General features: G+C 43.7%; 1 protein-coding gene across 4 annotated transcripts in view; it reads right to left on the bottom strand.

Annotated features, from left to right (window-relative positions):
* Nucleotides 1–21,299, bottom strand: part of TIAM2 (TIAM Rac1 associated GEF 2) — a 409,027-nt gene that overhangs the window by 76,959 nt on the left and 310,769 nt on the right. For all 4 annotated transcript variants that reach the window (XM_040429382.1, XM_040429384.1, XM_040429383.1 and 1 more), the window contains 3 exons: nt 17,588–17,666; nt 13,914–14,006; nt 3,261–3,521 (listed from right to left, as the gene is read on the bottom strand). In XM_040429382.1, the coding sequence (XP_040285316.1) occupies nt 3,261–3,521; nt 13,914–14,006; nt 17,588–17,666 (433 nt within the window). The remainder of the gene's footprint in view (nt 1–3,260; nt 3,522–13,913; nt 14,007–17,587; nt 17,667–21,299) is intronic.

The following is a 21,299-nucleotide window of genomic DNA, read 5'->3' on the forward strand; positions in this document are numbered from 1 at the left end:
AGGCGGCAGAGCTTGTTTTGTTCCTTCTGACATCATCCATCCCACACCACCCACCGCCTAATGATGCAACAGTGAACATGTTCCAGATATCCATAATGTGGAAGGAAAAAAACACCCTAAACAAAGGAAGGTACCAGCATGAAGATTGCGCCATAAACTATTCCATTATCTCTGGAAGCATTATTTGGAAGTTATCAGGGGATTTGGGATTTTAATAACATTCTGATACTACAGATTGATTTCCACTTCCTAATATTCCTCACAAGAGATGCAGCAAGGACTTAATTAGAAGTAATAATTCATCTCATTTGCATTCGTAATTCAGTTGTTTACAAGGAATGTAAAAGCTGCAGAGAAATTTTCTTTAGATCTTTTATGACAGAATCATTGGAAATACTTTCAATCACAGTGAGTTTACAACAGTGCAACGCTAGTGTCTGACCTTTTTATTTTTAACAGGAACCTTAAATAGCAGCTGTCAGCATGATCAACCCTATTAAACCAGGCATACAGCCTGGCAGGGTTTATCATGCTGATAAAAAAATTATACCCTTACTATGACTATTCTTGGCCCAGTTGCTGAGAAAAATGCATTTTTGTTCATATGCAAATGACCTAACTGGAGCACTGAGGAGCTGGCCAGAGCCCTCTTAGCAGCCACCCTTCTGTTTTAGTCCCTCCCCCTTTCCCTTGGATTAACAGGGTTAGACATCTAGTCTTCTGCATTGCTTGAAGAGGAAGGTAATTTGCATGTGACTAAAAATGCATTTTCTCAGCAATAGGGCCACGGATAGTCATAATTCTGGTGTTGTTTTTATCAGCATGATCAACCCTTCCAGGGTCCGTTTTTTTTTACCACTGATGCATCACGCCCATTATAGTCTATGGGTCCATGAAAACCACAGATGCCATCCGTGTTGCATCCGTGTTTCAAGAGATTCTTTGGAAATTATTTTTCAGCTGTTAAGGGTTAGTGAAACACGGATGCAACACGGACAGCAAAAAACGGACCCAACACGGAAGAAAACACGGATTGAACACGGTCCGTGTTACCACTGATCCAAAACTGACACGGACGTCTGCATGAGGCATAACACTCTTACCATTCAAGTGAATGGGAGCAGAATGCAGTAACCAGGCAAAGCCATGACACAGTGTACAGAGTGGTGTGGTTTCGGTTCCTGGTTTCAGAACAGAAGCTAGTTACAACAATTGGTTGCTGGGTGTGTCAGAAGTTGGACCTCTGTCCATCTAATATGTATGAACTATTCTAAGGGTAGGTCATCAATAAGTTAATCCTGGAAAACCCTAAGGCCTCTTTCAGATGGGCGTTGCGGGTAAATGTGCGGGTGCGTTGCGGGAACACGCGCAATTTTTCCGTGCGAGTGCAAAACATTGTAATGCGTTTTGCACTCGCGTGAGAAAAATCGCGCATGTTTGGTACCCAAACCCGAACTTCTTCACATGACCCATCACCATGGTAAAAGATCATGTGATGGATCATGTGATGACCGGAGTGATGTCATCAAAGGTCCTGTTCCTGCAATGAATGCTCACCACAGGTCCTGTTCAGCAAAGAAGGAGACAGACGAGATGCCGGCAGCGCGAGCAAGTGGACTAAGGCTACTTTCACACTAGCGTTCGGGTGTCCGCTCGTGCGCTCTGTTTGAAGGGGCTCACGAGCAGCCCCGAACGCATCCGTCTGGCCCCAATGCATTCTCAGTGGAGGCGGATCCACTGAGAATGCATCCGCCTGCCAGCGTTCAGCCTCCGCTCCGCTCAGTGAGCATTAGTGTTTTTCCTTTGATGTTAGAGGCTCTAAATGTTTGTTGAACCACTGACAACACTACCCAGTGCTGTCAGTGGTTTAGTCAGTGCAGTGTTAGTGCTGTCAGTGGTTTAGTCAGTACAGTGTTAGTGCTGTCAGTGGTTTAGTCAGTACAGTGTTAGTGCTGTCAGTGGTTTAGTCAGTACAGTGTTAGTGCTGTCAGTGGTTTAGTCAGTACAGTGTTAGTGCTGTCAGTGGTTTAGTCAGTACAGTGTTAGTGCTGTCAGTGGTTTAGTCAGTACAGTGTTAGTGCTGTCAGTGGTTTAGTCAATGCAGTGTTAGTGCTGTCAGTGGTTTAGTCAGTACAGTGTTAGTGCTGTCAGTGGTTTAGTCAGTGCAGTGTTAGTTCTGTCAGTGGTTTAGTCAGTAGAAGACCTGTTATTTCTCCTGATCTGCCTGTTTTTAGTGAATTCCTCATAAAAAAAATAATCTTTTCTTAGAACTCTGCATTGCGCGGTCTCTTCTTTACTCCTCCTGGAAAAGTATTTATAAATTGACAACTGAGTGTTACCATTTGGGGTGTTTCCCAATCATTGCTAATAGAGTCATACGGTGTAGGGACACTCCTTTTTTGAGAAGGTAAACGGTAAAACCCAGTTGTCCATTTATTTATAAGACGAGAAGCTCCAAATTTTTTATTTCAAAGGAAATACAAGTACTTAGACATACAGACATGTCAGGAGAGGACACATATGCACTAATTATTAGCCATAGAAGAGGGCACAAATGGTTAAATAAATGCATGTTTTACTTACCGTATTCACTTGTTTTACTTAAGGCCCCCTGCACACGAACGCAAAATGCTGGCCGCAATGCACAAACACAGTCCATGGGGCAGCTGCAGCGGATCGCGGACCCATTCACTTTAATGGGTCCGCGATCTGGCCGTTCCGCAAAAAGATAGGACATGTTCTATCTTTTTGTGGAACGGAAGTACGGGCGAAACCCCACGGAAGCAATCCGTAGTGCTTCCGTAGGGTTCCATGCTTCCGTTCCGCACCATTCCGCATCTCCGGATTTGCGGACCCATTCAGTGAATGGGTCCGCATCCGTGAGGCAGAATGCCCACGGAACAGCACCCGTGTATTGTGGGTCCGCATTACGGCAACGGGAAGCACACGTTCGTGTACAGGGGGCCTTAACATGAGGTTTAAAAGGTTTTTCCTTCTTCAGGGGCCTTTTGGGCAGACACCCCCCCAAATGGCTGGAGGGGTACTGGAACTCTGGTTGAGCATTGGGTGAGCGAAGAAACCGGGACCCAGTGCAGAGGGCAGGTAGTTATGCTTCTCACCATAGGTTCGACTATGTGGGGGTGGGGGGGTCTGGTCGAAAAGCCCCTGAAGATGGAAAACACCTAAATATTTCTTTGCATTGACCTGGACAATAGAATCAGAGAGTACTCTCCAATAATATGTGTATACATTTGCCTTACCTTTCATTGAATTCCTACGGAAAGTATTCAGGAATTCTTCTAGGAGCTGTGACTGGTTCATTGGTGGTACAGGTCTCATCTGATCTTTGCAAATGTAATTTTCTGGCCAGGGTGAGGTTAGTGATGGTTTGACATCAGCGTGACAAGACCTCAACGACAGCAAGACACTCCTCTCAGAGAATAAAAACTCCATTTTCCTTAGATCAAGGTCTGTAACCGATTCTCCATTAATAAAGAGAATTTCATTTTTTGTGCGAAGGCCTAAGAAAGAGACATGTAAGATATGTTGGTCAGGACTGGAGAGGTAAACACATTGAGGCAGATTTACTATTCCTGTCTAAAATGTAGGCAGCATAAGCTCAGACAGGCAGTCTAAGGCCCCTTTCACACGGGCGAGAATTCCGTGCGGGTGCGATGCGTGAGGTGAACGCATTGCATCGGCACTGAATCCCGACCCATTCACTTCAATGGGGCTGTGCAGATGAGCGGTGATTTTCACTCATCACTTGTGCGCTGTGTGAAAATCGCAGCATGTTCTATATTCTGCATATTATGCAGGCCCCATAGAAATAAATGGGGATGCGTGAAAATCGCAAGCAGCCGCAAGCAAGTGCGGATGCAATGCGATTTTCACGCATGGTTTCTAGGAGATGATGTTAGTAAATTGATAAAAGTCAATTTACTGTATTATTTTCCCTTATAGCATGGTTATAAACGAAAATAATAGCATTCTTAATACAGAATGCTTACTAAAATGTTGCTTGAGGGGTTAAAAAATAAAAAATAAATTAACTCACCTCATCTTCTTGTTCGCGCAGCCGGCATGTCTTTTTTTTTTTTCTTCTTTGAGGACGTAATCGCACTCACCAGGTGGTGAGCGCAGTGACGTCAGCGCAGGTCCTGCTGAATGAAGATGGAAGACCATGCCGGCTGCGCGATCAAGTGGATGAGGTGAGTTAATTTTTATTTTTTAACCCCTCAAGGCACATTTTAGTAAGCATTCTGTATTAAGAATATAATTATTTTCCTTTATAACCATGTTATAAGGGAAAATAATAAAATGAATAGAACACCTAACCCAAACCCGAACTTCAGTGAAGAAGTCCGGGTTCGGGTCTGGGTACCACATTCAGTTTTTTCTAACGTGTGTGCAAAACGCATTGCACTCACGCGGAAAAAAATGAACATCGGAATGCAATCGCAGTAAAAAATGACCGCAATTGCGTGCCTACTCGCGAGGGTTTCCCGCAATGCACACGTGACGCATCTGGAGCAAATCCGGGACGCCCGTGTGAAAGAGGCCTAAAGGTGCGCCAAATCACAGTGGCTAAGGCTGTTGTTGGCTTTTTTTGCACCAAATTTTGTAGCAATTTTGGTGCATGTTGTCAAATCTTAAGTTATACCCCCATTTTGATAAGACTCTTTTTCCTGCTAAGCCACATCCCCTAAGAGTGAGACGCAGAAGAATAACTTGTGGCCAAATTTCTTTCATAAACTAGTCTAAAACTGGATGTAATATTAATTTTGGCAGATTTTCCGACAAGGTCTAGGCTCAATCACATTAGTAAATTTGGCCCATTGTGATACCCATCTGGACACTCACACCTACTCTTAGAAGTTCAATGTTGATTCATTTCTTAATATATCTTTCTAGTGGTCAGAGCTCTGTTTTTCTGATAAGCAGCTTTCTTACTTAGACATTCAACTCAATGACACAGTATGCAGTTAGCTCCCCCTAGAGGTGACTGCAGGAAACTAGAATGGCATCTTTCAATTCCAATGCAGTTGATCTGTAATCCTTCATTAATCTCTAACTGTTCACTTGAATAGGAGATGAGCTGCTGAGCAACAACATGGCCCCTACACTGTGGATGAGACTTCTGCTTCTGGCACTCTCCACTCTTATGTTTCCGGTGTAGGTGGCGGCCACAACCAGTTCATCGTGGGGGTGCCAAGTGTCAGACCTCAACAGATCTGATATTGGTGACTTATCCTGAAGATAGGTCATCAAATATCTAAAAGGTGGAAAATACCCTTTTATTGCCAGGAAAGTTGGCCAGGACAATTTTCTAGATTATGACTTGTACAAATGAAATCTAAACTACAAAATAAAAAAATTGACTAGCCCCACCCATACATAAATGTAAAAATTACAACTAACTTTTGCATGTAAGTATTTGGAGTGAAATTAGGTATATAATTTTCAATCCCCTATACAAACTGTAATATTGATTAAAGAAATGGAAATTTCCTAATATAAGACGGGTATAATTCAGGGTTTTTATTGCTCCTGTTTTATGGACACAACACCTGAACCTCCCGCAGTTAGGGCACATAACGCTGGGTCTGCTGAACCATGGGAAGTCCAGGTGTGGCAGCCATAATGTGGGCATAAAAAAGCATTTGCATTACAACCATCTGAAAAGTGGCTGAGTACTAAAGTAATTGAAAATGATCACTCATAGTAATAGTCATTGAGCAAAAGTGTATTTTCTCGCTGCTGAAAATCTTTTCCATCCGTCAGAAATATATTACTGATACTCATTATCGCTATTACAGTAGCGTGTAACGGGCATCGCTAGAGAATCAGTCTGCATATACTACTGTTTGCATATCAAGTTAAGGCCTCTTTCACACAATCGTTTTTTTTTTTCGGTTTACGGGCCTTTTTTTGTGTTGCGTATACGGTCCGTATACGGAACCATTAATTTCAATGGTTCCGCAAAAAAAACTGAATGTACTCCGTATGCATTCCGTTTCCGTATTTCTGTTCCGTTGAAAGATAGAACATGTCCTATTATTGCCCGCAAACCACGTTCCGTGGCTCCATTCAAGTCAATGGGTCCGCAAAAAAAACAGAACACATACAGAAATGCATCAGTATGTCTTCCGTTCTGTTTTTGCGGAACCATCTATTGAAAATATTATGCCCAGCCCAATTTTTTCTATTTAATTACTGTATACTGTATATGCCATACGGAAAAACGGAACAGAAACGGAAACACAACAGAAACAAAAAACTGAACAACGGATCTGTGAAAAACAGACCGCAAAACACTGAAAAAGCCATACGGTCGTGTGAAAGAGGCCTGAGGCAGACTCCCTCCATCAGCTGGCCTGGCAGACTGGAGCAGTAGAGGAGGCAGAGGGTATGTGCTGACAGACTGCTGATCCTCTACCTTTACCAGCGTCCAGATGACAGAATCAAATAACTCACATCAATCAAGTTTCCATTTTACACCGTCCCTATCCTGTCCATAACCAATCTTTAGCATAAAATATGCAGACTGCTTCTCTAGCAATACCCGCTACAAGCTACAGTGATGACGATAATGATTAGTATTAGAACTGAATATCTAAAACATTTCTGACAGCTAGAAAGGACATGTTCACTCACTGACTGTTGGCATAAACACTTTGATGGACAGGGCTAGGTATGATGACATTTTTACTGCAAGGCCCTGTCAATTAAAGGGCAGAGGGTGAGGCAGTTGCAGAGAGAGCAGAGCCTCTAGGTGTAATGGTAACGCCCCCGTTGCTCCTAGAGGCTCATTTGCATATTTTAAAACATAATTTTTCTCCGCAATGTGGGCACATATGAACATGGGCCCAACACAGATGGCTTCAGCTGCCAAGTGCACATGCAACAGGTCAACCAGTTTCATAGGCACAAATCTGCTGCCGATGAGGGAACCTGCCAACATGAAATGCAGTGTTAGCGTACATTCACACAAACGTAAGCCGTCCATGCCTGTCACGGGGTTCCGAAGGTGCACTCGGTCCCCCATTGCCCGCAGAACTGTTGCTTAGCTTTTGGAATGAGGTTCTGTGTTTGACCTCATTCCCAGGGCGGCTTTACTAGCTGGGTGGCTCCCTGCTCCTAGTCTGCCTTGAGCGCCGAGCTGATCACTCGGTGCTCGACTGGTTGGTCTGTCGGTCATGTGATGCTGGTCACGTCACATGACCCTCACTCCCCACTATAAATTCCGGCAGCCTGCTGGCTACAGGTTGCCTGTTAATTTCTAGGCTCCTGGCTATTTGTTGGACTACTGAATATTTACCTGATCCTGTTCCCTGACGATCCTCTGCCTGCTCCTCCTGTACTGCGCATACATCCTGGTATTGTGACCTCGGCTCCCACCTGACTACTCTCTTAGGACTCCTCTTGTACTTCGCTACTCTCCTGGTATTTGACCCCGGCTTCTCCTGACCATTCTTTGCTTAATCCGTTGTACTGCGTAGCTCTCTTGGTTCTGACCCGGTCCGTTCATGCTCCGTATTTTGTCTTGTCTGTCTTCCCTGCACATATCCTAAGTTAGGGATTGCCGTCCAGTTGTCCCCTGTCATCAGGACTCGTGAGGCAAGTAGGCAGGGCCAGGGGTGAGGGTGGAGCGCAGTGGTCACTACCCTTCCCCCTGTGTGTGTGTGGACGTGACCGTTACAGATTAACAGGCCCAATAACCACTGTATCATGAATCCTCTTACTACCCTGACTGACCATGTCTCTAACTTGACACAGAGGGTGCAGGAGCTAGGAGAGAAACTCCGTTCTTGTGAGTTAGGGCAAGGTTCTTCCACTCCTCTGTCCTCCAGTCCATATTTTGAACCCCAGATCAAGCTCCCAGAACCCTTTTCTGGAGACCGGAAGAGGTTTCTCTCCTTTAAGGAGAATTGCAAACTCTACTTCCGTTTGCGCCCCGTGTCCTCCGGTCCCGAGAGCCAACGCGTGGGGATTATCATTTCTCTACTACAGGGTGATCCCCAGGACTGGGCATTTTCGTTACCTCCTGGGGCCAGTTGTCTAACTTCTGTGGAGGGGTTTTTTCAGGCCCTGGGTACCCTCTATGACGAACCAGACAGGGCCCTGGTAGCCGAGACAGCTCTTAGGGCACTGGTTCAGGGCCATCTCCCTGCGGAGGAGTATTGCACCCAATTCAGACGGTGGTGTGTCCCCTCAGGATGGAATGAACCAGCCCTGAAGAGTCAGTTTAGGTCTGGTCTATCTGATAATTTAAAAGATCTATTGGTCAATTACCAAATTCCTGAGACCTTAGAGGAGATGATGACCCTAGTTGTCCGACTTGACAGACGAGTTAGAGAGAGACGACAAGAACGACAGTTCAGTTCTCAGATGGTGGTCCAGCCAGAGGCCTTTTCCAGGGACAACACTGAGGTCTCCACCGAGGAACCCATGCAGGTTGGCATGACCCGGGGTAATCTTCGTCGCAGACGTGGAGAGTGCTTCTACTGTGGAGATCCTGGCCATTGGATCAACAAGTGTCCTAAGAGGGACCTCTCTGACAAGTCTTCTAAAGCAAGACAACCTAAAGACCAGGTACACCCTGATTTTTCTAAAGGTAAGCTTTTGGTACCCATAACAATTTCTCTGGGGGTTAATAAGTGGCCGGGTAAGGCCTTTATTGACTCCGGTTCAGCGGCCAGCTTTATTGACTTTGAGTTTGCTTGTAAATTGGGTATTCCAATGTTTGCTTTACCTACACCTATCCATGTCATGGCTATTGATGCTACTCCCCTGATTGGTGGTACGGTGAGGTCATGTACCTCTGAAATTTCTCTGTCCGTGGGTGTGTGCCACTCTGAGAGATGTTCTCTTCTAGTCCTGGAGAACCTACCGGTTGAGGTGGTACTAGGGTTGCCTTGGCTCCGTTTACATAACCCCACAATTGATTGGTCCAAAGGAGAGTTGGTGAAATGGGGACCTAAGTGTGACTCATGCTTGTCCGTGGTCCAGGCTGGGGTTTCAGTAAGGTCTAATACATTACCCTCTGTTATTAAGGAATATTCTGATGTGTTCTCGTCCCTTACTCCAGAGGTTCTACCCCCCCATAGACCTTATGATTGCGCCATAGAGCTAATTGAGGGTGCCGAATTTCCTAAAGGTCGAATTTATAATCTTTCAGGGCCCGAACGCAAGGCTATGGAGGATTATATTAAGGAGAGCCTTGCTAAAGGGCATATTAGACCTTCAGTCTCTCCTATGGGAGCAGGGATTTTCTTTGTTAAAAAGAAGGATGGTGGTCTTAGGCCTTGTATTGATTACCGGAGATTAAATAAAATCACTGTCCAAAATAGATACTCTCTCCCATTGATTCCGGATTTATTTAACCAGGTTTTGGGGGCAACCTGGTTTTCCAAGATTGACCTGAAAGGGGCATACATTCTAATCCGAATCAAGGAGGGAGACGAATGGAAGACAGCGTTCAATACTCCGATAGGACACTTTGAATATCAGGTGATGCCTTTTGGACTCAGCAATGCCCCAGCTGTGTTCCAAAACTTAATGAACGATATTCTTAGGGAGTTCTTAGGTAAATTTATTATTGTCTATCTTGACGACATTTTGATATTCTCTCCTGATTTCGAATCTCATGTGTCACATGTCAAAAAAATATTAGAGGTGTTGAGGGAGAACCAGCTATCCGCTAAGCAAGAGAAATGTGTCTTTGGTGTACAGGAGATACTGTTTCTAGGGCATGTTTTGACTCCTCACGCCTTTAAGATGGATCCTGGTAAGGTTTTAGCAATTAAGGAATGGGTAAGGCCTTCATCCTTAAAGGCTTTACAACGGTTTTTGGGTTTCGCTAATTACTACCGTAAATTTATCATGAATTTTTCTGTAATTGCTAAGCCATTGACCGACCTTACTAAGAAAGGGGCGGATTTGGAGAATTGGTCTACCAAGGCCATTTCTTCATTTGAAACATTAAAAAAGGCATTTAGTAGCGCTCCCATTCTGATCCAGCCTGATCAGGAGAGACCCTTTATTGTGGAGGTGGATGCGTCCGAGGACGGCGCAGGAGCAGTCCTTTCACAAGGTCCTGCTAGCCTCACTAACCTGAGACCGTGTGCCTTCTTCTCTAGGAAATTCTCTCCCACGGAGAGAAACTACGACATAGGGAATAGGGAGCTGTTGGCCATTAAATGGGCATTTGAGGAGTGGAGACATTTTTTGGAGGGGGCAAGGCATCGAGTAACTGTTGTCACTGACCATAAAAACCTAATGTTTCTCGAGTCCGCTAAGAGGTTGAATCCCCGACAAGCCCGATGGGCTCTGTTTTTTACCCGTTTTGATTTCTCCATTACGTTCAGGCCGGGAAGTAAAAATGTGAAGGCAGACGCATTATCTCGGAGCTTCCATGCTTTTCAACCCACTGAGACGCCGCCTGAATCCATCCTACCAGCAAACATCTTCTTAGCGGCTCTAACCCAGGATATCTCGGCTCGCATTAAGGCTGAACAACATCTGGCACCGGCATCCACCCCAACAGATAAGTTGTTTGTTCCCGTACAATTTCGTCTCCAGCTGTTGGGTGAGTGTCACGATTCTGCCTTTTGTGGACATCCGGGTATTGAGGGCACTAAGGATCTGGTTTCTAGATCTTATTGGTGGCCCACTCTGACCAGGGATGTCAAGTCCTACGTGTCAGCCTGTGAGGTTTGTGCCTGGTCTAAGACACCTAGGACTCGCCCTGCTGGTAACCTACGACCCCTACCCATTCCCAGTAGACCCTGGTCCCATATCTCGATGGACTTTATAACTGACCTACCGCTGGCGGAGGGTAAGACTGTGGTTTGGGTAGTGGTCGATAGGTTTAGCAAGATGGTTCATTTCATTCCCCTGTCTAAACTTCCGAATGCTAAAACCCTGGCGTCTATTTTTGTGAGAGAGGTTGTTCGTTTACATGGCATCCCGGAAAATATTGTTTCGGACAGGGGTGTGCAGTTTGTGTCCAAATTCTGGAGGGCCTTCTGTCAAAGATGTAAAATTTCATTGTCTTTTTCTTCCGCCTACCATCCTGAGAGTAATGGGCAGACTGAACGCCTTAATCAGTCTGTGGAACAATTCCTGAGGTTGTATGTTGCTGATGACCAGCAATTATGGGTCAAATTCCTTCCGTTGGCTGAATTTGCTCTGAATAACCATGTCAATTCTTCTGCTGGGGTCTCCCCTTTCTTTTGTAACCATGGTTTTCATCCCCTATTTCATTCTGGGTCGTCCGTCTCCTCTTCTAACCCTGAAGCTGATAAACTCTCCTCCGAACTGTGCACAGTTTGGGCCCGGGTTCAATCGAACCTAGAAAAGGCTCAAAGTTCTCAAAAACTCAAGGCCGATAGGAGACGTTCAAGGGGGGTGAACTTTCAGGTTGGGGATAAAGTATGGTTGTCCTCCAAGAATCTATCTCTCAAGGTAGCGTCTAGAAAATTTGATCCTCGTTTTATTGGTCCATATAAGATCACGGAGGTGATTAACCCGGTATCATTTAGGTTGGAGCTGCCCGAGTCATTCCACATTCATAATGTGTTCCATAAATCTCTACTTAAAAAATATTTTGAACCGGTAGTACCATCGAAAGCCTCGCCTCCGCCGGTTCTTGTTAATGATGCTGTCGAGTATGTCGTGTCTAAAATAGTGGATGTCAGGAAGGTGCGTAACTCCTTGCAGTATCTGATTCACTGGAAGGGGTATGGACCTGAAGAGAGATCTTGGGTACCTGCCAGGGAGGTTCATGCTCCTAGACTGGTTCGTAAATTTCATTTAGAACACCCTGAAAAGCCATCGCCTGAAGTCTTGGGTCCGGTGGCCCCTCGTAAAAGGGGGGGTACTGTCACGGGGTTCCGAAGGTGCACTCGGTCCCCCATTGCCCGCAGAACTGTTGCTTAGCTTTTGGAATGAGGTTCTGTGTTTGACCTCATTCCCAGGGCGGCTTTACTAGCTGGGTGGCTCCCTGCTCCTAGTCTGCCTTGAGCGCCGAGCTGATCACTCGGTGCTCGACTGGTTGGTCTGTCGGTCATGTGATGCTGGCCACGTCACATGACCCTCACTCCCCACTATAAATACAGGCAGCCTGCTGGCTACAGGTTGCCTGTTAATTTCTAGGCTCCTGGCTATTTGTTGGACTACTGAATATTTACCTGATCCTGTTACCTGACGATCCTCTGCCTGCTCCTCCTGTACTGGGCATACATCCTGGTATTGTGACCTCGGCTCCCACCTGACTACTCTCTTAGGACTCCTCTTGTACTTTGCTACTCTCCTGGTATTTGACCCCGGCTTCTCCTGACCATTCTTTGCTTAATCCGTTGTACTGCGTAGCTCTCTTGGTTCTGACCCGGTCCGTTCATGTTCCGTATTTTGTCTTGTCTGTCTTCCCTGCACATATCCTAAGTTAGGGATTGCCATCCAGTTGTCCCCTGTCATCAGGACTCGTGAGGCAAGTAGGCAGGGCCAGGGGTGAGGGTGGAGCGCAGTGGTCACTACCCTTCCCCCTGTGTGTGTGTGGACGTGACCGTTACAATGCCCGTGCTGTGGACCACGTGTGAATCCCATATTGAAGTGTATACCCATTAACTAGAATGGGTCCATGATCTGCAATATACGGGAAAAGATAGAACATGTCCTATCTTTTGTGGTGCAGAGGCATGGACTAATAGGTTCATGGAAGCGCTTCCGTGGGCTTTCCGATCTGTGCTTCTGCTCTGCTCACACCACATCTTAAGGATTGCGGACCTATTCAAGTCAATGGGTCCGCATCCATGATTCACCTGTATATTGCAGAACCGCAATTTATGGTCTGCAATACGGGCACAGACAGCCTATGGTCGTGAGAATGGACCCTAATCTGAGGTTAGCATTTTATAGAGCAGGAGGAGCTGAGCAAAATAATATATAGTTTTATAAAAATCGATTCAGCAAAACTTTAATTTATTCCTTTAAATTCCTGCTCATTCTGAGCTTTGAAGTCGAGGAGAAGGTCCTATCAGTGATTGACAGCTTTCCCTCTATGACTGTGTATACAGAGAGAGCTGTCAGTCACTGACAGGACCGCCTCCTTGACTTCAGAGCCCAGAATGAGCAGGAATTGAATAAAATACAGGTTATACTGAATATTTTTCCATAAAGCTGCATATTAGTCTGCTCAGCTCCTCATGCTCTATAACATGCTGCCTGCAGAAAATGGTGCATTTTCATGGTGACAGGTTCCTTTTAAACACATGTAGCAGCGACATTGGATTTGGATGAATGTAGACAGACAGATATCTATCAGATAGATACATATTAGATAGATAGAGATAGATATATGATAGATATATAGATAGATAGATAGATAGATAGATACATAGATAGAAAGATAAATACATATAGATATTAGATAGATAGATAGATAGATAGATAGATAGATAGATAGATAGATAGATAGATAGATCTTGTTGTAAGATAATCTAGCAAACTTAAAGAGAACATGTCACCACTCCTCCATGTCTGTTTTAATAGCTTCATGCATTCCCCATGTAATAACGATTCTGGAACATCTATTCTTATGGCTCTATGTTGTGCCACCCCGTTATTATTTCCACTAGAAGTTCTGAATGAATTGCTAGCAGTCTGCAGTAAGGGTACAGAGGGGAGGTAACAAGTTGTGGGTGTAACTTCTAGTAGAAATAACAGAGGAATGTCACACAACATACAGACATAAGAATAGATACCCCAGAATTGTTATTACATGGGGAATGCATGAAGCTATTAAAACAGGCATGTCAGGAGAGATGACAGATCCTCCATTGCTCCCTTCTAGTGCAATCTAATGCAGTTGGAACAGCAAAAGAAAAAAAGAACCCAATGCATATATTTACCTTCTCTGTAGGCCAGTCCGTCAGGGTGAACATAACTTACATAGATGTGAGTAAGACTGTTGTGATCATCAACCTGAGCAGCAACCGCAAAACCTAGAAGAGATGTGTGCTGTATATTAGCAGCGATACACCATTGTTTCATCATTACCAGTTAAAGAGCTTTTATGTATCAACCACTGAACAATGAATAGTTCTGCAAACTCCTGCATTCCTCATTTGCTAAATCTCTGATTTCTGTCACTGAATGGAATATTGCGATGTAAACTATTTTCAGTGTAAATCCCACAATTTGTCAGCTTCACATGGTGGTATTACTTGAGGTTTGTTTGGAAGAATGTGTTGTCACTCTATTATATTTGGTCACTGTGTGGCAGTATTATTTCAACACTATGAAGCATAATTATATGGGCAAAGGAAACTATTATTTTTGCAGTGTATATTGTTTTTGAAAAATGTATGGCAGTATTTCTTAGGCCTCTTTCACACTTGCGTTGTTGGGATCCGGCATGCACTTCCGTTGCCGGAGGTGCCTGCCGGATCCGTAACAACGCAAGTGTACTGAAAGCATTTGAAGACGGAACCGTCTTCCAAATGCTTTCAGTGTTACTATGGCACCCAGGACGCTATTAAAGTCCTGGTTGCCATAGTAGTAGTGGGGAGCGGGGTAGCGGTATACTTACAGTCCGTGCGGCTCCCCGGGCGCTCCAGAATGACGTCAGAGCGCCCCATGCGCATGGATGACGTGATCCATGTGATCACGTGATCCATGCGCTTGGGGCGCCCTGACGTCACTCTGGAGCGCCCGGGGAGCCGCACGGACGGTAAGTATGCTGCTCCCCTGCTCCCCACTACACTTACCATGGCTGTCAGGACTTTAGCGTCCCGGCAGCCATGGTAACTATTCAGAAAAAGCTAAACGTCGGGTCCGGCAATGCGCCGAAACGACGTTTAGCTTAAGGCCGGATCCGGATCAATGCCTTTCAATGGGCATTGATCCCGGATCCGGCCTTGCGGCAAGTCTTCAGGATTTTTGGCCGGAGCAAAAAGCGCAGCATGCTGCGGTATTTTCTCCGGCCAAAAAACGTTCCGTACCGGAACTGAAGACATCCTGATGCATCCTGAACGGATTACTCTCCATTCAGAATGCATTAGGATAATCCTGATCAGTATTCTTCCGGCATAGAGTCCCGACGACGGAACTCTATGCCGGAAGACAATAACGCAAGTGTGAAAGAGCCCTTAGTAAATATGATGTGCACTAGACAGCAATATTATTTTGACACTATGGGACAGTATTATTGGAACTCTGTATGGGGTGCTGCTTGCGCAGTGCATCATATGGCAGTACAACCTTGTTTGGTCACTGACTGGTGACAGTATATGAGAACTGTACAGCAGTATAAATGAGTATATATGCAATATGTGAGTGTTAATGTTTTATTTATTAGTCTTTAACAATGTGGTTTTCTTATCATTTCAGCTAGAATTCCTGATACTAACAATTGTAAGGCTCACACACGTTATATGACTCTATGCAAAAGCTAGGAATATTTGGACAAAGGCATTGGAGTCAGACACCTCTTAGTCACTGAATTTGGGTGTTTTGTTCCGTCTCATTAGCCACAGAGCTAGCCATGAAGTCTGCCGTGAAAGAACGGGTTGTTCAGAAAAACTGACTGAATGTGAGTGTGGTAATGTAACAGGATGCCAACATTGCAACAAGTCACTTTATGAAATGTCTTCCCTCCTAGATATTCCACCATCAACTGTGTGTAGTGTTATTGCAAAAGAGGAGTGTTAAAGGCTATGTACTTCTTTGGACGCAATTTTTTTAATGATTGCATTTTACTCATTTTGCGCTAAAGATCATTTTTTCAATTGGTCCTAGGGTTAACTGTTTTTCTAGCTGTTTTTTATACTTTTTACTTTCATTTTGTACTGGTCATCTAATAACCCTTATCGCTGATTTACTAAGAGGTCATGAACACTTATTTAAGTCCCATTCTTATCAGTAAGATAAGAACCAAGCTATAATGAGTGTTTATAATGTCAGAGAGCAGAGATAAGGAGCTGTCAGATTAGCTGGCTGACAGAGCAGGGAGAAAATTCAGATCCCTCTATTAAAGCCTCTCAGTCATGTACAGAAAAAAGGGTTCCATATTTGTCATAAAGACCAATTAGAAAAAGATTTTTAGCTCCAAATGAGTACAATGCAATAATAAACAAAAATGCCCCCAAAGGTGTACATAGCTTTTAAGGAACCACAACAACTCAGCCACGTACGGTTACACAGTGGGGCTGCCGAGTGCTGAGGCACATATGCTTAAAAGTCACCAACATTCTGCTGACTCAATAGGTGCAGAGATCCAAACCTCCTCTGACATTAACATCAGCACAAAAAGTGCGCACTAGGAGCTATATGGCCAAGCAGCTCCATGCAAGCATTACATCCTATGAGTCTAGGTTTAACGAATGCCAGGGGAACGTTACCTGTCTGACGGCAGATGCCAACTCTAAAGTTTGTTGGTGGAGAAATAATGCTGTGGGGTTGTTTTTCAGGGGATGGCCTAGACCCCTTAGTTCCAGCGAAAGGGGATCTTAATTCTTCAGCATACCAAGACATTTTGGACAATTGTATAATTCCAGCTTTGTGGGAACAGTTTGGTGAAGGCCCTTTCTGTTCCAGAATGACTGTGCCCCAGTGCACAAAGCAGGGACCATAAAGGCATGGTTAGATGAGTCTGGTGTGGAGGACCTTGACAGCGCAGCTCGGAGCCCTGAACTCAACCCCATCAAACACCTTTGGAATGAACTAGAACGGAGATTGTGATCCAGGTGCCCTCGTCCAACATCAGTGTTTGACCTCACAAAATCTCGTAGAAAGCCTTCCCAGGAGAATGGAAGCTATTTTAGCTGCAAAGGTCCGCCAACTGCATATTATTGCTTATAGATTTAGAATGGGATGTTATAGAAGCTCCTGTAGGTATAATCTTATATAATGGGATCCAATACAATTCTTGACTTCAACCCCTTTGTTTATGCATTTTCATTTTTTTCTCCCCACATACCAACTTTTACATTTTCCCATTAAATAGCCATGAGACCTTATTTTTTTGTAGGACAAGTATTTTTTTTAATAGTACCATTTAATTTACCATTAAAAAAAAGGATTTGTGGGGTGAAATTGAAAACAAATCCAAAATTCCGGCAAGGTTTTTTTGGGTTTTGATATTACAGAGTTCACTGTGTGCAAAAAATAACATGATGTTATTATTCTGCAGGTCAATACGATTACTGTGACACCAGATTTGTATAGTTTTTATTTGTTTTACTACTTTCAAAAAAAATAAAAACCTTTTTTATTCTTTTTTCCATTATGGCATACAACGCATAGAAAAAATATTTTTATATTTTAATAGTCCAGACATTTCCGGATGCAGCAATACCTATTATGTTTATTTTTTATTTCTATATGTAAAATTGGGAAAGGGGGGTGATTTGCATATTTTTTTTTTACTTTTTGTTTTACTGTTTTCACAGATTCAAGCAAAACTGACTTCAAATATTCCCCTCGTGATAAATTCCCTTTTGTGTGTTCAGTTCTATCTGAATAACATTTCACCCCGATATTGCACTCTCTTTTCTGCTATTTATCTGAATTGAGCTTAACTTACCAAAATCAGTTTCTCCTCCGGACTTGACAAGATGCACATTGTAAATGCCCAAAGGGAATATTTCTAGCTCATCAAACACCTGTAAAGCATGGCAGTTTTGTTACTGTACATTTGGTCTTCACATTTCTTCAATAATATTTAAAATAGTAAAAAGCTAATCTTACTACCAATACTAACTCTGCACAATAAGTCAGTTTTTGTTATGCTCAACTTTCATGGTACATTCACATGTGCCCTTTCTCGTGCTTTTGCCACACTGGTATTTTATCACAGCAGCCAGATTATACATTGCAGAATGAAGGATATACAACATCTGATTGACACACTGCAGTCCAAACCTACAATATTTTAAGGATATGTTTCAGTTTTCTAGAGATTCCTTGCAGTTTACAGATTAACATACATTTTTCATTCCTGTGCACTGCAATATAATCTAATAAGGGCGTGTTCGCATTGGCGTTATGGAATTCCGTTATACGTTCCATTATAATCCTGTCAAGAGAACTATATTTTCTGTTATGTATAACGGAACCAAATGGAACTGTTATTTGTCCCCATAGACATGTATTAGGATGGATAAAAACGGAATGCCTCATAAAGGCTTCCGTTTTGCATTCCATCCTAGAATTCCGTTATATTTCATTATTACTCTTTAATAACGGAATTCCATAACGCCAATGCAAACCCACCCTTACTCTGGTAAAATATTTCAGTGGTCAAAACACATGTGTGAATGTGCTCAACTTATAAAGCAAATCTGTCACCAGCGACCACTGTATATAACTGTTTGCAAGGATACATAACTGTGGTTCACTTTAATAAAACACTGTTTTTCTTTTGTTGAGCCAAGGCTTCGTTCCTGAGTTATTATACGTTCTCTTAATATGCAAATTAGGCCTTTAGGGCAGTGAGGGAGTCACCATGGCTCTTATTGCACCCATGCTTCGCTCATTTCTATGTCAGTACAAGCAAGACACTGAGCTGGCTTTTCAGTCTCTTCCCTGGCAGAAGAAGGTTCTGTGCTTAGAAAAGGCCTGAACTAGCTGTCCTTCTCTCTCTGAAGGCTGGTACCCTGGTCAAAGGGCTGGTGACCTAGAGTCTGTGGCTGAGCATTCCCATCTTAGCATCTTCTTCTGGTCACTCATGCAGTCTGGCACAGTATCTTCTACTAAACACTAGTCCCCATCTGCAAACAACTAGAGACTCTAACTGCTCTGCTTTTATACAGTTTCTAATGGAACTAGAACCTTCTAGAGGGTGGGGTGCAGTGAAGAAGCACAGCTTAAACAGAAACAATGTTGCAGTTTCAGTCTGTCATAGACTTGTATAGCGTTTCAGTAGAAGTCTATGGCACAACTAAGCAGTTTTTCCAGTCTTGAGGCATAAAAAACAGAGCTAAACCAGACAGTCAAAAGTTCAGTGTTTTGTTTTTTTCTCCAAAACTTTTCATTGTTCCTTTTTGTAACTGTGGAAGATTTCTAACGTCTCAGTGCATAGATAGAAAGTTTCTCAATATTAGCTGGCTGTGCATTAACCCTTTTCCACAGTGCCATGCACTGCAAATAAGGTGTACTAAAAGTGCAAATAAACATGATATATTACAAGAAACATATATATTCAGTTCAACAATATAAAACAGCATAAGGCCTCATGCACACGACCGTTTTTTTTAAGGTCCGAAAAACGGATTTCCGTTGTTCCGTGATCCGTGACCGTTTTTTCTTCCGTGGGTCTTCCTTGATTTTTGGAGGATCCATGGACATGAAAAGTGAAAAAAAAAAGTCAAGTTTGCATTGAAAATGATAGGAAAAACGGACACGGATCACGGACACGGATCAGGGACGTGGATGACAATCTTGTGTGCATCTGTGATTTTTCACGGACCCATTGACTTGAATGGGTCCGCGAACCGTTGACCGTGAAAAAAATAGGACAGGTCATATTTTTTTCACGGCCAGGAAACACGGGTCACGGATGCGGCTGCCAAACGGTGCATTTTCCGATTTTTCCACGGACCCATTGAAATTCAATGGAGCCGTGAAAAAAAACGGAACCACGGACGCGGATGCACACAACGGTCATGTGCATGAGGCCTTAGTGTAAACAATGGAATAAATCATAGCGAAAGTTAAAGGGCTTCTGTCAACCCCCAAACAGCAATTTTCAGTATTGGACTTAATATAATTGCCAATGTACGCAGAGTCCATATACAGTTGCAAGAAAAAGTATGTGAACCCTTTGGAATGATATGGATTTCTGCACAAATTGGTCATAAAATGTGATCTGATCTTTATCTAAGTCACAACAATAGACAATCACAGTCTGCTTAAACTAATAACACACAAAGAATTAAATGTTACCATGTTTTTATTGAACACACCATGTGAACATTCGCAGTGCAGGTGCAAAAAGTATGTGAACCCTTGGATTTAATAACTGGTTGAATCTCCTTTGGCAGCAATAACTTCAACCAAACTTTTCCTGTAGTTGCGGATCAGACGTGCACAACGGTCAGGAGTAATTCTTGACCATTCCTCTTTACAGAACTGTTTCAGTTCAGCAATATTCTTGGGATGTCTGGTGTGAATCGCTTTCTTGAGGTCATGTCACAGCATCTCAATCGGGTTGAGGTCAGGACTCTGACTGGGCCACTCCATAAGGTGTATTTTCTTCTGTTTAAGCCATTCTGTTGTTAATTTACTTCTATGCTTTGGGTTGTTGTCCTGTTGCAACACTCATCCTATGTTGAGCTTCAGCTGGTGGACAGATGGCCTTAAATTCTCCTGCAAAATGTCTGGATAAACTTGGGAATTCATTTTTCCTTCGATGATAGCAATCCGTCCAGGCCCTGACATAGCAAAGCCCTTTAACCTTCCCAATTTCACTAAAGTAGTGATTTTATGGCTTTGCATAGTAGCAATAGGGCAAATGTCAATAGTCCAAAGTACCGTTGCTTCAGGCCATTAAACCTACCTGCCCCTACCTGGCCCTGTCAATCATAGCAGCCAGAAGGGTCTGGCCACAGAAATAGTAAGAGTGGAGCTTGGTTGCAACAGGGGCAATAGTGATGTCCTCATTGCACCAAATACCTAATTTGCATATGAATAAAAAGTAACATAGCTCAGGAACGGAGCCTCGGATCGGCAAACGAAAAAATGGTGTTTTAATCATGTGAACCACGGCTATGTGTCTTTGCAAACAGTTGAATAGGAAGGTTGCTGGGGATAAATTCCCTTTAAGTAGTAATGAGGAATCATGACAGTTCTTAGCACAGTCTTACAACTATTTCTGCTCACTCCATAAACATGTGTTCATTGACAGTCAAAACATTCATGTTTATTTCAATGAGGAGGGGAAGATAAATCACTGCCAACCACCTCTGGGAGGACTTCTCAGCCAGATCCTACTGCAGGGATCAGCAACCTCCGGCACTCCAGCTGTTCTAAAACTACAGCTCCCAGAACCCTCCATTCACTTCTATGGAAGTTACAAAAACAGCCGAATAGGTGTGCATGCTGGGAGTTGTAGTTTCACAGCAGCTGGAGTGCTGGAGGTTGCTGAACCCTGTCCTACAGTATTTGTTGTATGGAACAGAAGTTAGTTTTTCTATGCATTTCTATAAGGGCTGTTTCACACGAGCGGATGCCGTGCGTGACATCCGCTCCGTGAATGACAGCCAAGACCCGATGCGGACTGCAGAAGCACGGAGCAT

Source organism: Bufo bufo, chromosome 4 (genome assembly GCF_905171765.1).
Source record: "Bufo bufo chromosome 4, aBufBuf1.1, whole genome shotgun sequence".
Classification (NCBI taxonomy): Eukaryota; Metazoa; Chordata; class Amphibia; order Anura; family Bufonidae; genus Bufo; species Bufo bufo.